General features: G+C 34.1%; 2 protein-coding genes across 2 annotated transcripts in view; one reads left to right on the top strand and one right to left on the bottom strand.

Annotated features, from left to right (window-relative positions):
• Positions 1-3,461: 3,461 nt before the first annotated feature.
• Positions 3,462-6,864, bottom strand: RIOK2 (RIO kinase 2). The gene is made up of 2 exons (XM_072536934.1): positions 5,598-6,864; positions 3,462-3,793 (listed from the first exon to the last, which is right to left on the bottom strand). The coding sequence occupies exons 1-2, from the start codon at positions 6,766-6,768 to the stop codon at positions 3,552-3,554; spliced, it is 1,413 nt and encodes a 470-aa protein (XP_072393035.1). The 5' UTR covers positions 6,769-6,864; the 3' UTR covers positions 3,462-3,551.
• Positions 6,865-14,226: 7,362 nt separating this feature from the next.
• Septin1 (Septin 1) overlaps positions 14,227-16,044 on the top strand; it is a 51,584-nt gene continuing 49,766 nt past the window's right edge. The window contains exons 1-2 of the mRNA XM_072536933.1: positions 14,227-14,385; positions 15,012-15,204. Of these exons, the coding sequence (XP_072393034.1) occupies positions 14,362-14,385; positions 15,012-15,204 (217 nt within the window). The 5' untranslated portion in view covers positions 14,227-14,361. The remainder of the gene's footprint in view (positions 14,386-15,011; positions 15,205-16,044) is intronic.

Below are 16,044 nucleotides of genomic sequence, written 5' to 3'. Positions count from 1 at the left end.
TATTCGAATCAAACCAACCGAGGCTATGAAAGCAAGAGTGGGCTAACCTCAAATATTGAATAATGGATTAACATGAACCAAGAATATATGCGTTTTTTTGAAATTTTATAAAATTAAAATATGATGCCAAAAGGTAGTCATTGTTTACAAATCATTAACTAATAACAAAAAACTCGAAGATCTTGCAGTATATTTAACAAAAATATAAAAATTTAGGCTTTTTTGGTGGATTAGACCGCTTTTGCATCAGTGTGTCCTCACAAATTTTAATAGGAATGTGGATTAGACCTAGAGTACAATACAATTAAACAATATCAATGTTGAAAATATGCTTTATTAAAAAACAAAATAACAAAAATACTTAATCTTCATCGTTAATGAACTTTTCTTCTTGCTGTATAGTGGATCTTATTGTTCTGATGTTTGTGTAAAATCCATGATGTATTGGAGGTATAAATGAAAGTAATTCCAAAAGATCTTTTTTTTTTTGCTTCGGTTATTGGACGTTCATCGGGATAAAGATAATCTAGTTGAAATATTTCCCTGGATGTCCTAGTGAGTAAAATAGAACATCTGCATTATTGCTGTATTTGTAGTAAATTGTAAATGGATTCGTTTTCTTGTATTGCAACCATTGAGTCTGTAACTATGGGACTTTTGATGTTTGTGTATCAAGTTTGCGATTTGTTATATTTCTTTTTAACTTCTTAATAGACTAAAAATCGTTTTCTGTCATCTTTATTACCATAAAATGTGCTTTCTTTCGTGCATGTGTTATTACCTTTATCCAGTCTTCAGGTACGTAGATATCTTATTTTAATTTTTTTGCTTACTTATTACTCCGAAATCTTGGTCACAGGCAAGGTAAGAATGTCCGCTGACTAAAAACTTATGATCAATATCTTCCACCACAATATCAGGATGTGACACAATAAAATCGCAAAGGACGACCATTTAAATGTTTTTTGTTGTAACATTTTTAAAATAATGCAGTAAACAGGATCCTATTTCTTGAGGTCCTCGTGATGCTTGTGTCTCTTCCAAACATACATATGCACATTATTAGTAGCCAAATTATGGACTCTTAAGACGTAAGTCCACAACTGGCGTCTATAGTAAGAAATTCCAGTGCTGATAACTGGTGTGGGCAACGTTCGCATCAAGTCAAATGCAATCACTGTAATTTCTTCAGGATTTTGTTTTGCATACTCTGCATCTTGTTTCATACCACATCTAGTACGGTCTGCTTTTCGTTGGTGAACCTCTAGTGTTACTTCAAATTCACGTTTTTCTGCTTGAACTGTTGAGAACTTTATTTTATTGTTATACAAAATCACATTTTTTGCACGAATCCGTAATTGGTGCATGAAATCCAATATTAAATTGGGTATTAAATATTTTTCGAAATATGTGGAATGAGACAGGATTACTAGTATGTTCTCCTTTGTTGAAGTTATAAAGGATTCCTAAACTTAAATCTGGTGCAAAATAACGTCTATGTTCACTTTTATGCCTCGTATAATGCGATTCGTATGTGGGAAATTTGCTAATGAATTCTTGTACTTCAGTAGTTTTGTCGTCACCTGTTTTATTTGCTGATGTACTTTGTCCTCCTTTATCCCGGGGTGTAACTCCAGTTTGTAATTTTTTTACCGTCTCCCGTTACTGAGAATAACAAACGCAGAACACGTAGGTAGGTACCGTGTACCATAGCGCATCTTCAAGTGCAAAGAGAGGGTACGATTAAAAAGAAAGGAACTTCACTACACAGTGTAATTTCCACCTTAACACAAACATCTATTCACTGGAAGGTTAGATTGTGTGATATGTACCCTTCTATCCGTACCATCCGTAACCATCCTATCGTACAATAGGATGGTTATCCAACTCTTGCATTCTTTTACGTATTTATGTATTGAACAATTTTGGTCTATTTCACAACTTCGTGGGTTAGCCCATTCGTATTTTCAAATTTTTGTTATTTTCTATAATGCAAAATCACCTTACTGGAGAGATTTATGTTATAATATACGGAAATGTTGGTTAGACCGGTTTTGCTTTAAAACTTTAGGTCGTTAGAAGTGATTGCAATCTATAACTCAATTATCAACAAAATGTTGGTTAGCCCACTCTTGCTCTCATAGCGTCAATATAAGCTATTTTACAAATCCGATAATTGTGAGCCTAACAATAAATACCAGACACTACCCCAAATTTTACTTCACCTTTCACGATCTGTTGACTTTCCAATAACAGATACCATATACTGTCATCAACTTCTCCTTGGATTAATAACATTCCAAAAATTAACTTTTCTGTTAATAATTTTATTATCACAAAAATGAAACCAACAGCCAAATTCTGAGGCAATATTTCCTAGAACTGATCATCACAAACTCATTTGACGAGATTCTCTACACAGATGCATCTAAAACTGAGACAGGAGTCAGATATTCTGTAACAACTGCAAATAGTATCATTCAGAAGTTCTGCCTTCCACCATCCACCTCCATCCATACGGGAGAGCTGTACGCCATCTTCCAAGCAATTGCTTGTGTAACCGAATTAAAGCCAATGCGATATGTACAGATTCGATGACCTCCATCGACTCGATTAAAAATATTTATTCCAAACATCCATCAGTTCATACCATACATAAAGCAACAAACTGTGTCAATTATTCTGGAGCAAACAACATTAATCTGGATTCCTTCACATGTTGGCTTTGTAGTTAATAAAACTGCTGATACTGCTGCAAAAGAAGCAATTAATTGTTCGCAGGCGGTCACACACTGCTGACACGTGGACACTTGATGGTTTGGGAAAAAGCACCTGTCTGTGAGTAGTGAATCATTAACCGTTCAACATATTCTTCAACAGTGTGTCAAGTACGAGCAAGAACAAAAAAATACTTTATACAAGATCTTACAAATGTGATCCTTAGCCAATTAGTATTTGCTCAGAATGTACTAGATTTCCTTCGACAAACAAATTGTATTTGTATATATACGAAATTTATTGTTTTCTTTTTTTACTTTCTCTTTTATTCTCTTTTTTGTAAATTGTAATGCAAAATATATAGTAACAAAATTGACCCAGTGTCAATAACCTTGTAGTTGAGATACAATAAACTAAATAAAAAAACATATAGAAAATACATCTATAACTGATTCAACTAGAAGAAAAGAATATTTAGGAACACAATCAGGTAAATTAAGATATGGAGTTAGACAGGAAGGAAGGTCACTGAATTATCTGACATGATGATGAAGAATTGAATGGCGAAGCTGTAAACATAGATCTGAGAGTGAATCTTAGTAAAAATCAAGACTATGATAAACACGTTAAAAATCTTATGGCAACTTTTGAATATTTTTTTTTGTTTTTAAAATGAATTATCATTTTATCACATTTTTTATGTTTTGTAAACGTACTTATATATCAATATAAAAAAACTCAAATTTTATACAGACATTTTTTTTATATTTTTTACAGATTATATAAACATGGGTAGATATTATCAAATAGATTTCATTACTAAAGAAACTTAACTAATCACACCAAATTCCTTGAGATTGTTTTATAGTATTGGAATTTTCTCTTCTGCTTCTTGTAACTGCACTGCTCTCTCCTTTGGCTACACATTTCTTTCTTTGTTGTCTTTTTTCTTTGACCAGCAATTGTTTTTTAAGACGGTTTTTAATTTCATCTGGAGGTATAGTCGACGTAGTTGAGAGCATGCTTCTAGAGTCAAAGTGATCTGATGAGTTATCTGAATCCAGTTCAATATCTTCTAAAAAAAATGAATAAAAATTAGAGAAATGTTAAATTAAAATTATATTATTATTTTTTTTAATATGGATAAGCTAAATACGCTAAATAAGTTAAATTGGCAGGCCATAATGAAAGAGTCAGAGATGGAAGATGGACCAAGAAAATGATAGAATAGAGACCTAGACACGATGATTATCGTAATCGATGACATCCTCTGACAAAATGGTCGGATGACATCAAGTGCATCCAGCAAAACTATATTCAAGGTGCTCAAGATCGGATGAAATGGAATAATTTACGATTATGACGATCTTGATGACGAAAACGGCGGATAATGATGAGTAGTTAAGTTTAAAAAGATTACAGGAATAATAAATAAAAACTATTTACTAAACTTTTGTCTTTTTTTGTTATTATTATTTAGTCATTTATTATCTTGACTAAATAAAAATACCTTTGAAATATAAATCTATCTTTCTGATAGCCTGAATAACCAACATACAAAATTTTGCAATTCTTAAAGGCACAGAATGGTGAGCTCTTCTGTACTGACAAAGCCACAGTTAACTGGCTAAAAAAATACTTCAGGGGCTGCAACCATAGAAGCATATCTCATGATTTTCACAGGACAATAACATTCCTGACACTGAGATCGTTATGACTTATCTTCTTGTCTGAACAACCTACAAACCTAATACAGAACTGGCACGTCTTTGCATGTCGAGGTTAAGGTAAGTCGAATTCTGTTATATACCAAAGCTGACTGACTGGTATTCGTACAAGAACAAACTAAGGCCAGCTGTTGATGATTAATACAATTGAAACCACAAATAGGAACTCAAAACAACCTAGCACTGGTTATATCATAAGATAATGAACTGTTGCTAGTGCAACTAGTGCAGAGAGATAGACACAACATATAGTGGTGGTAACAGTATGCATTGAGCATGCAATATTAGCAATTAAAAACAAGGGTTTTGCAATCAAATAATTTTGAAAACCACATCAGAATCTTGAACATGCATATTTAAACTTTACTTTAAGTACTTTCTAACTTCAAAAATAATGATTTTTTACTGAGTTTCAGAGTTTTGAAAATGACAGATTTCACATTTTTCAAAATTTCAAATGTTTATTATAACTTGACAGCCATCAACTTTTAGAAAAGTTACTAAGGACCTTTTTTGTTCAGAATTCCTCAAAAACATTGCCACATGCAAAAACGGTAATTTTTGAAATTTGTTTCAAAAAATTGATTAAACAAAATCTCATAAACAAGGTCGCCCGAGATTTCTTGAGGATAGGATAATAGAGACTAATTTTTGATGCACATGCAGCTTGTGCACTTACACATTTTTGATCAATATCGTAATTTTCCTGTAAGTGACATCTGTACTAGGGGATGATGAAGTAGTTTTTAGGGTTTTTTTAATGTACCAATCAACAGCAATTAATTAGGAATAAAATAATCTTAATGATCTTAACTAGACTGCACAATTTAAGTCTAGCTAATTAAATATATGTGGCAATACAAAAATATTGAACAAGCTTATTCACTTTTTTGTAGTAATTTGGCCTCCAGTGTCCAGAAAGTTAAAACAAAATAGTTGTAATCTTTAAAAGTTATTAACTCTCTATAAAAGTTATAAACTTAAGAAAGCAGCTATAAGAAAATATGTTAACAACAATATGAGTTTATCATAGTAATAAATTAGTAAAGAGTAGTGGAATGTCTGATTCTAACTCCATAGTAAATGGGAGAGTTAACATGAAAAATACAAAGCAACAAATTAATGGATGGATGATACATTAAAAATAATTACCTATTTTTTGTGCTGTATCATCAAATTTACTCTTTAGCTTTAGTTGATCAAATATGAAATTTATTGTTGAACTGTTGGAAATTGATACCAAATCTTGGACATCATCTTTCTCTTCTAACTTTTCAGATGCATCAAAGAAATCTTCTCTATCTGGTACATTTTTATTTTCTGTCTTCTCTTCAACCTCTTCCTCACTACTATCATTAGAGTCTTCATACCCAAATTGTTTATTAATATGTTTTGCCATTTCTTTAGTAAATCCAGAACATGCTACTTCTGCATCCAAATTGTCTTCCCTGTCAATATCTGAAAATTGTGGATATAGCTCACTTTCATAACCAAAGCGTTTTTTAAAAAAATCTTTAACACAGTTAACATCTCTATTAAAGAAATATTCAGCATTTGGATGTTCAGTTGAAATCATTTGTGGAAAATCTATTATAATAGGTTTCTCTTCTAGATTTAAAATTATATTAAATTCATTAAAATCTCCATGTATTACACCCGAATCTGCAAATCTAATAATAAGGTTCATAAGATCATCATATAGTGAATCAATATTTTGAACTTCTTGCACATGATTTAATAATGTCCCATTAATAAGTTCCATAATAACACAATGTCTGTTAAAATCAATAGGTTTTGGCACAGGAAATTTTCGTTCATATAATGCTTTTAAATATGCATATTCTTTGGTAGCTGAAATTCTTGACAAATATAACCAGGATGCAGATTTTCTATGTTTGTGATAATCTCGTTTTTCAGTTACTTTTCGAAAACATATTCTGCCTAATCTGTGTAACTTAAGACATAACTGTTCTCCTTCGGTATTAGCAACTGTGTATATATTACTCTCTTTACCAACACCAATTTGATTTCCAAATGAGGCAACAACATTTCTCTTTGTGAGTGAATGAAGTGCTAAATAATCATAACCTGTGTTAGTAAGTCTATAACCATCATATCTTTTTCCTCTTTCATAACTTAAGAGGCGATGTTTACATAATTCTCTAAGAATTTTATTCACTCCTCCATGCTGCAAATTTGCAATTGAAGCTGCCATGGCAGCTGGAACTAATTCATGATTTTTCATACCCATTTCGATCGCTGTTAAAACTCTAAAATCTTCAGGAGTGAGATACCTCATGATAGAGACGTTTAGTTTTCCCATTTTTGTGTGATAAATAAGAATAACTTAAAATAAAATCACAACAAATGTTAAGGTTATATTTGACACTTAAAGTGACACCTGTCAATACATGTGCTCGTGCTCTGAGCTCTTCTCTTTTCTAAATGTATAAAGCTAATTTCAAAGCGCAAACAGTTGTGAACATGTTTGCATCTGGTGAACGCGGCCGTTCACTGGGTCGGTATCTTAAGGCCGTATGACACTATGCATTTTCTTGTATCATTTCTTATATCGTTTCTGATATAACAAAAAAATGGATAGTGTCATACAAGCATATAGTTCTTAGACAAGGAAAATGGGTGGAATTTAGTGAAGCCTAAGTGCTTAAACCAGCACGAGAAGGGTCGTCAGGTCATATTTTATTTCTACAGTAGATTGAGAATAAACGATATATAGATAGATTTTTTTCAAAATATATAATTGAATACTGATATAATGATCACTTTTTGAAAATAATTTTATCATTACATATTTTTTAGTAGATCGATATAGTGTTTCACCTACAGTAAATTAAAGTTGAGATCAGTAGACCTACTGAAAAATCAGTAGACCTGGTAACCCTGCGAGAGGCAGTAATGGGCCACGGTTCTAGGAACCGTGATAATGGGCGACGTACAGGCACCAAATATGGCGGTCATATCGAAACTGGCATCACTTTGCGAAGGTTTATTTATTATAAATGAGCATTACCTGTCCTAAGTCACATTGTACATGCATTTAAGAAAATTAGAATACATTGATAACATGTTGCCAGTCAAAAAGTGGCCACAAATAGTATTAATTAAATATTGGTAATTAATTTTTGAACAAAAATTTCGTTCATTTATTTTTTAACTAAAATACGCTGCTCATGACGTATGTGCAAGTTTTTTATTTCAAATTAAAGCTAATTTGTTTTAATATAATGGTTATAGGGTTGTCTGAGAAAAAAGGTCGCAAATTAGGGTTGCCTGCTGTTAAAAGCGAAGTATCAAGGACAGCTGGGCACAACGCCACTGGTTTGACATGACTAGTCTCAGGTGAGTTTTTAAAGCCACTGTGCATGCGCCGATCATCATCATCCAGCCTCAAATGTCCACTGCTGAACATAGGCCTCTTCCTCGTGTTACCAACCCCGTCTATCTTGCGCCACTCTCATTCAGTTTTTTTTTGTCTTCTTATGCTCATGACGTATGTGCATGTTTTTTATTTCAAATTAAAGCTAATTTGTTTTAATATAATGGTTATAGGGTTGTCTGAGAAAAAAGGTCGCAAATTAGGGTTGCCTGCTGTTAAAAGCGAAGTATCAAGGACAGCTGGGCACAGCGCCACTGGTTTGACATGACTAGTCTCAGTTGAGTTTTTAAAGCCACTGTGCATGCGCCGATCATCATCATCCAGCCTCAAATGTCCACTGCTGAACATAGGCCTCTTCCTCGTGTTACCAACCCCGTCTATCTTGCGCCACTCTCATTCAGTTTTTTTTGTCTTCTTAAATCGTCAGCCCATCGTGTAAGTGGTCGACCGACGCTCCTGGTGGGATGCAATTCCAACCACCACCACATAGCATGGTGTAGTACGGAAGTTAATCCCCAAGTTGTGGCCCTGCTAGTACCTCTCGGGAACCAACTTAGAAATTCTGAACCGGGGCTCTATACCTACTTTTATAATATCTAGAAGTCAGGTTATCGAACTCACCTTATGCTCTAAAACGTTAGTGAGACTGGTTTCGAAGTGGGTTGTGTTTGAGTAGCTCTTGCTGTCGGATCACAGGCTTTTCCATTGTTAATCTCTCAATACCTATTTTTAGATCTCAGGGGTAATGGTCTGCATCTCCTCCCTCCCAGCCACCACGGCCTCTGGAAGGAGCACCCACCACTCACCAGCGGGCCAAGGATCTCAATGGAGGATAGTGTAGTCACTGCAGCTGTCAGGGGAACTGAAATGAGACTCTCCGAAGAGACGGTGTCAGAGGCCCCCAAGGAAGAGCTCTCCAGCCCAGGTCGGAGGGACAGGAATGCGGAGTTCCCCATACTGCAGGTTTAGTTGGTGGGCCCCTGGGAGAGCCACTCACCTGAAAGAAAAGATTTGGTTTTGTTGTTTTCGATTTATGGTTTCTTGTCATTGTAGGTCCCACGAGTAGCTAGGGATATAACAGGTCCGGCTGGCCAGAGCCCCGCATGACCAAGTAAGGTTATTTATAGTGGGGTTTCGCCTGGTGTCCTAGTGGAACGCAACGGCCGCGACAAATCCAGTGATCTTCCATCCACAGCGTGTTATCTTCACTTGGAATTGGTGGAGGTGATCCGCGATGGCGTTTTGGTAGGAAATTAAGAGGTTTCACCCTCTTTCTACTCTCCCAAAGCCCCACTAGCCAGATAATGTCTCCAGCCGTTCCCCTATCCGCCACCTGGAGACGCGCCCGGTGGTACCTCAACCCTTGGGGCAAAATGATTTAGTGGAGTAGAGCATTTACACCAAAATTAGGAACTTTATTTAAAAAACCTAAGTTCGGTGAGGATATAGGCTCAAAAAACCAGGTAAGCAATTTTTTTTATTCTTATTTCGATAATTAACAAATAGAATATTAGGGAAGAGAAGGAATTACTTATATCTTTAAAGTATCGGTCTTTAAAATAATAATTTTTTAATACTTTATTTTGTAGAATATCATAGTGGCGGACACACGGGAACAACGGGGAAATCTCCCCAACAAATTAAATGTTTAAATTAAAAAATCCATTAAAAAAAATTGTTGAAACACAAAAATATATTAGCTGACATAAAACATAAACCACAGACAGACAAATTTCATCCAATAAACCCGCTACTTAGGAAAACTAAGGGAAATTAAACTCTATTTATACTGCATATTGTATAACAATGCCTAGAACAAGAATAATTGTCAGTTTACAAATCCAAACTGCTCAATCTGATTATATTAAAATTGTAGCGTGTTGGTTTGTAAGTTAATTTATTTTGTGTTTTTTAACGAACAAAGTATTTATGCATCTAAAGTAAGAATAGCTTGTGGTAATTACTTAGGTGTAGAGATAAGATAAGATACCAATATTTTAAGTTACTGATGTTTCGAAAAGTTTTATTTCCTTTTCTGGACTCGACAGAAGCATACAGAATGCAGTTTCATAATTTTACCGATACTTTGGATGACGTTAGTTTTATTACAATACATATTATTTTCCTCTAGGCTATTTCGACCATCTCTTAATTTATTTACCTTAAGTTATTGAAGATATATAGGACAAGAAAAATGTCAAGCACTGATACAGCAGACGAACATCTTGTGATTGGTGTAACTCTCAGTCCACCCAAAAAAAGATCAGTAAGGGGACATTTTGGCGTTAAAACGAATTTCTATTATGGTAGCAGACAAAACAAGTACTGATATTGTTTCTCCATTATTTTAAAATGGGCGTCTCCACTTTATGTAATAAGTATTGTTACTTTCTATTTATTGGGGAAGTGTGTAGCCGTAGTGTACGAAACGTGGTTTAAGAATATAAATATACGGGAACATTATCGACACCAAAACCACAAAAAACAAATTGTTTTTTTCGAAATGAAATACCCACAATAGATAAAGTTCTGAGGGTTTTTAAGGAAGATTCGTTTTTGACTAATTTCAAAAGAACTACTTTTTTTTAAACTATTGAAAAAAATAAATAAATTTTAATTCTCTGATTTCTTCAGATTTCTTCTTTTAGTTTCTGCCTATCGATATATTTCGTTATTCCACCATCGTAAGTTTTCTTTATGTTTCTTCTTATCTGAAATATGACGTGTCTATGATTTTTTTTGTGTGAGAGTGGAAATCTTATAAAGACTCTACCAGGTGAATTGTACCTGGCGTGTGTTCGATACAAGGTAAATAGGGTACATCCGAACGCATTTCCCCTTTTGGAGGGTCTTGCCCCCGGATGCATCCATGGTATCCTACCTACCAACTAAAACCAGTCTCGGCTTACACCCGTGGCACGTCTTTCCAAACCGTTCAATCGCGCGCGCTGCCTCCCATATCTCTTTTTATTTATCTGTATGTTTATAGGTATTTTATATTGAATTTATGTTTGTCCTTGCTATCTTTCCCTTTCTAAAATTTCTTTCATTTTATATTTTTGGTATACTATACTATCAAATGGCTGTGGCTAGCGGGACATATATATGAGTCCTGCTTTCCGCTCTAACAAATGTTGCTTTGCCGTTGTTACGTGCCGATATGTTCATTGCTTGGATTACCTCATTCCACATATCTCCTCTGGCACCATTCTGTGGTGAACCGATAGCATAGATTTCAAATTTATGTCACCCGCAATCATTAATCTCTTTTTCCTCTTGCATGAACCTTTCGAGGTCCAGGACCACCAATCCCAATTCCTTTCTTTGGCATGTTCACTACTATTTCTGATATAGATTGCGATGTCTTGCTTCTTGTCTACAATCCATCTCCCTTTGGTTGTAATACCTACATCTCCTCAGGTTCACTTGTAGTATTACCAGCCCTTTAAATTGTTCTATTGTTGGATTGAATTTATTTACTAGTTACCCCCTTCCGCTTTGAGCTCTATCTTCGTAAAAAAAATTTCTGTGCGCCGAACAGTCATTTGTGTCCGTTGTGTGTTCTTTGTTACATAAACCTCAATAAGGTGTATTTTGGCAATTTTTCACATCGTGGCAGTTAAGGCACCTGCCTTTCCCTTTTCTTACCTTACAAGTGTTTCTTGTGTGTCTAAAATGCAGAATGTATAACACCATCTTAGCCTATATTTGGGCGCCCTAATTTTGCATGTTACCTTAGTGTTGGCCGTGACTATTACCGTTTGATCCCCGCTGTATCCCGTCTTTCTGACAAGAATTTTTATTGCCTCTCCTTATCTCTGTCCCAAGTGTTCTTTCAATGCTTAAATCACTTCGTCCATCATAGTTTTATCTACTTAAATTCCAGTCACGTGTTGCTCGCTATCTCATTATAGTTAGGTCTTTTACTTTATTTCTTTTTTCTCTTATTTCCAATTTAAGATCCCCCTTAACCGTTTCCTTAAGAGTTTTAGTTTCTACCTCGCTATTTGTAACATCTACCTTATTTCTTTCTATTTGTACAAGTTGTGCGTGTGTTCTATCTCTACATTTTACTAAGTTGTTTCCCCATTCTGTCTTAACTTTTAAATTTGGGAGCACCAAAGTAATGGTGACCACCACATCCTATGACCTATAGAGAATATTACAGAGCTTTTCTGTAGCCATATCTTGTCCAATTATGCAGAACAAGTTTTGATCTTTGTTCTCTCTTACTGTAACTTCTTTTATGGCTTCAGCCAAATCTATTGCCGCGTCAGAATTCTCTGCATCTTCTCTCGTCACGTATGCCACCCTCGTGTTTAATTTACTTCTTTCCCTCCTAGATTCAGATGTACTATAAGGACGTAGTCCGTATTACTTTTGCACACCTTTATTATTCTGTCTAAATCGATATGGCCTTAAACCCATTGCATGGTGTAGTTGCTCGTGTCGCTTTTTGCCTTAGCTACTGTATTATAAATTTGTATGTACATGTATCTTGTTTCAGGTCTGCTCCCACATATCTTATAAATTCCTTTTTTGTCATTCCTTTTTCTAGGATGGCCATAATTTCTCCCTCAATTCTCTTTCTGCTTAAATCTATATCTTTTCGGATATCCCCTTCATTCGCTTGCGTCCCCATTTCTTTCTTCTCCACTGATGCTTGTTCACTGGGATTTTTATACGAGTGCATCTTGCCAAGCATTCGCTTTGTTGCCTTGTGAATCATCTTCTTTATTTCCATCTTTGTGATGACGTATTCTTTTGTCATGTCTACTAATGTTCTTAATGTTTCATTAATTTTTTCCATAGACATTAATTTTTCACTTTCCATATCATTTTCTTCTTGAGTGACCTTTTGTCCGGCTGGGCAGTGCTACCGTACCCAGCTAAGACTCCCCGTGAATTCACCTTGTTTACGAGGTCATGAGCCTCGAAACTACTTCCGCGTAACCATTCATCCCCTGGTTACGGTGGCTCACTAACAGAGGTTTCTTTCTCCTGACTTGACACGATTTTCTCCGGTAGCAGTGACAGCAATGCTAGTATACCGTCAGTAGTTTCTCAATGCAACTGCCTACACGGTGGTAAAGCGAAAATGAGAAAGGAAGAAGCTCTGAGGATGACTTTGTAGCAAAGAACACTACAACCTTATAAAAATGTGCCTAAAGGAGTAGCAACAGACGCCATTGGACATCAAATTCAGAACCAGAGAAGACTCCCGTATTGGTGGGATGAAGAAATAGAACAAAAAATAGAAAATAAAAGAGAGAAATGCCAAAAATTTTTAAATCCATACAAATATTGACTCTGGAAAACTGATATACAAGGTGACAAGCCAAAGTGCAAAGAATAATATGTCGTAAGAAAAATGAAGCCTTACAATGAAAATATAACATTATAAATTCCCATCTAGGAGGACGTAGAAACACAGAAATTTTGAGAGTATTAAAATCACTACGGCAGGAAAAGAAAAGAGATAGAATCTCACCAATTAAGTACATCTGATAAATGACCCGAGTATTTCGAAAGACTTTTAAATGAAGACAGACCAGACTTTAAATATAACAACGAAACCCATAATATAAATATCCTAGCCTCACCTATACGAATAACAGCAAAAGAAGTAGAAGAGATATGTAAATCGTTAAAAATAACAAGGTACCTGGTACAGGAAACATCTCTGTTGAACTAATAACATACGGCACAGCAAAATTATATGATAGCTTAGCCCAACTTTTAACGGAACCCAACTTTAAGCCTTAAGTGCATTAACGGAGCCCAACTTTAAGCATCAAGTGCATTAACGGAGCGGAAATCCCAGAAGAATGGAAGACATCATTCATATCTACCATTCACAAGAAAGTCAAAAGACAACTATAGAGGCATCGCTGTGACAAATTCAGTCAGTAGAATATACGAAAAAGTAATTAAAGGTAGAATAGAGAATTAATACGTAGAAGCCGAAGAACAAGCGGGATTCAGAGCAGGTAGTAGATCAACAACTATTGACCATTTATTCTACCTTTTGACTTTTTTTATTATTGACTGTATTGACTGTGATTAATTAGAATATATATATAGACCGGAAGTAAAACCTACATGTAGTTAAATATTATCTAGAGACAGTTCTAGAAAATATAATATCTTTTATTGAAAATTAATATTTATATTATGTTTTCTGTCGCGTAGAAAACCAATTTTTATAAAATGTAATAGAATAATGCAATTGAATTAAATTTTTATTTTTGCGATACTAAAATTACCGCCTTCATAATCACAACTAAATTTAAATTTGGGGATTTTAATTTTAGGTCAAATAAGTGACTCATAACAACCACACCCCTCCATTGTCAAACTTTTGTCGCCAATCAGATTTGAGCATTCACTACCAGTTTAAAAATGGCTGTAAAAGCGTAAACGTCAGTTGTTGACTGTTCTTTATTACACTTATTTTTGCCAAATACACTTGAAATAAATAAATAGTTTAGTATATTGTAAAACTGCGGTGATTTTAAAATGTCCAGTGAGTCTGTGAAAAACGTACGTGAGAATAGTTTGTTTTTATACAAAGGAAACTTTTCTTTTTTTATTTGTTTACTTTTTGCTTGGAAAACTTAAGGATGTATTCAAACAATGTTTTTGATAATTATTCGATGAATACACTATCTGAAATAAATATGAAAAGACGTTAAATGACCATTTTTGTTTATTCTCCTCTATTATTAGAAATATGCAGCAGACCTGGAACTGAAATGAAAATAACGGAATTAAATAAATGAGAAGGTCCAGTTAACATTAAAACTGGTTGAAGCACACAATGAGTTTTATTATTATAAATACCGAGAGTAAACAACTGCCATTATATCTTTTGAATGTCAAATCTTAAGAACTAATAAAAGATGTATTACATTATTTAAAAAGTAGAGGAAGTAATGTGCTCTTATAGAACAGAAAAGCCCCTGTAGATCAATATTAATATAAAAAAATTATAACCTTTGGATTTTTATACATTCCTATAAATCTAATAATTATGTCTTCGGATTTTATTACTTATTTTTTTATCAATAATATTAGGACTTTTCTTTAAAGGCTTAATGTTTTTTCTTAATGCTTAATTAAAGGCTTAATGCTTTTCTTAGGCTTTAATGTTTTTATTTTATTTGTAGTTCTCAAGTTTGGAAACGCCAGGGTATGTTGGTTTTGCTAATTTGCCAAATCAAGTTCACAGAAAGTCTGTGAAAAAAGGTTTTGAGTTTACTTTAATGGTAGTTGGAGAGAGTGGACTTGGAAAGTCTACTTTAGTTACCTCTTTATTTTTGACTGATTTATATCCAGAAAGACTTATTCCAGATGCTGTGGGTAAGTTATAATATTGTATAATTAAACAATAGTGGTTAGATATATTAAGTGTTAAGTCTTAGTTGGATAAGGTATCTTTTGGTAACTGCCATTCAAAATATTCAATATAAACTTTTTTAAAGTTTTGATTTTGTTACTATTTGAATCTTCTGCCTAACCAGTATCCTCCTCCTCATTCCTTGGGCCCTTGTCAGAGCACGGTAACACTCGAAATATTATTGGCTTGAATCTTTTAAAAGTAAACAAATATACAATTCACATAAAAGATGTTATGGGGAAAAACAGGAAAACAAAGTTTTGTATTTGTATGTTTTTGAATGGAACTCAATCTTTCTATTTATAATCTCAAAAATAATTACTGGGTTAATTGCTGTTATTACAATGTAGGAAAAATGTATGAAGGGTAATACCAACATCATATTAAAAGAAAATATTCATCTATAAGTGACATAACAATGGATACAAAGCTGCAAACAACTTAATTATTCACCACTAACTTACTGCGGAATGAAACTTAAGATGAACATGTATCATCAATATTCACTACTTGCATATTAAAGCATCTAGTATTTTTAAATTGCAAAGAAACAGGAAGTCATTAAGTATTTCTCAATTTTGCAGTTAAACATAGTGTGATTATTTTCCTAAATCTTTGGGAAAAGTCCACATAAATTTAAATTGATTCCACTCATGCTTTAAAAGAAAATCCCCAACACTAGACCTTAGACAGAAGATTACATGAACTTTTTTTTGTGAGCGACCATTATAGCAGTGAGGGCTTAAAAAGTACCACAGAGCCAATCGAATTAAGCAGTAAATCTAGAACAAATTGCTTGTGCT

Source organism: Diabrotica undecimpunctata, chromosome 7 (genome assembly GCF_040954645.1).
Source record: "Diabrotica undecimpunctata isolate CICGRU chromosome 7, icDiaUnde3, whole genome shotgun sequence".
Lineage (NCBI taxonomy): Eukaryota > Metazoa > Arthropoda > Insecta > Coleoptera > Chrysomelidae > Diabrotica > Diabrotica undecimpunctata.
The sequence above is the reverse complement of the archived record's forward strand: the minus strand, read 5'-3'. Positions and strand labels throughout refer to the sequence as shown.

Bases quoted from the DNA above. Each gene is read 5' to 3' on its own strand.
- RIOK2 (XM_072536934.1), bottom strand. From the start codon at position 6,768: ATGGGAAAACTAAACGTCTCTATCATGAGGTATCTCACTCCTGAAGAT. The intron at 3,794-5,597 runs GTAATTATTTTT...CATTTTTTTTAG, and splicing joins TGATACAGCACAAAAAATAG to AAGATATTGAACTGGATTCA.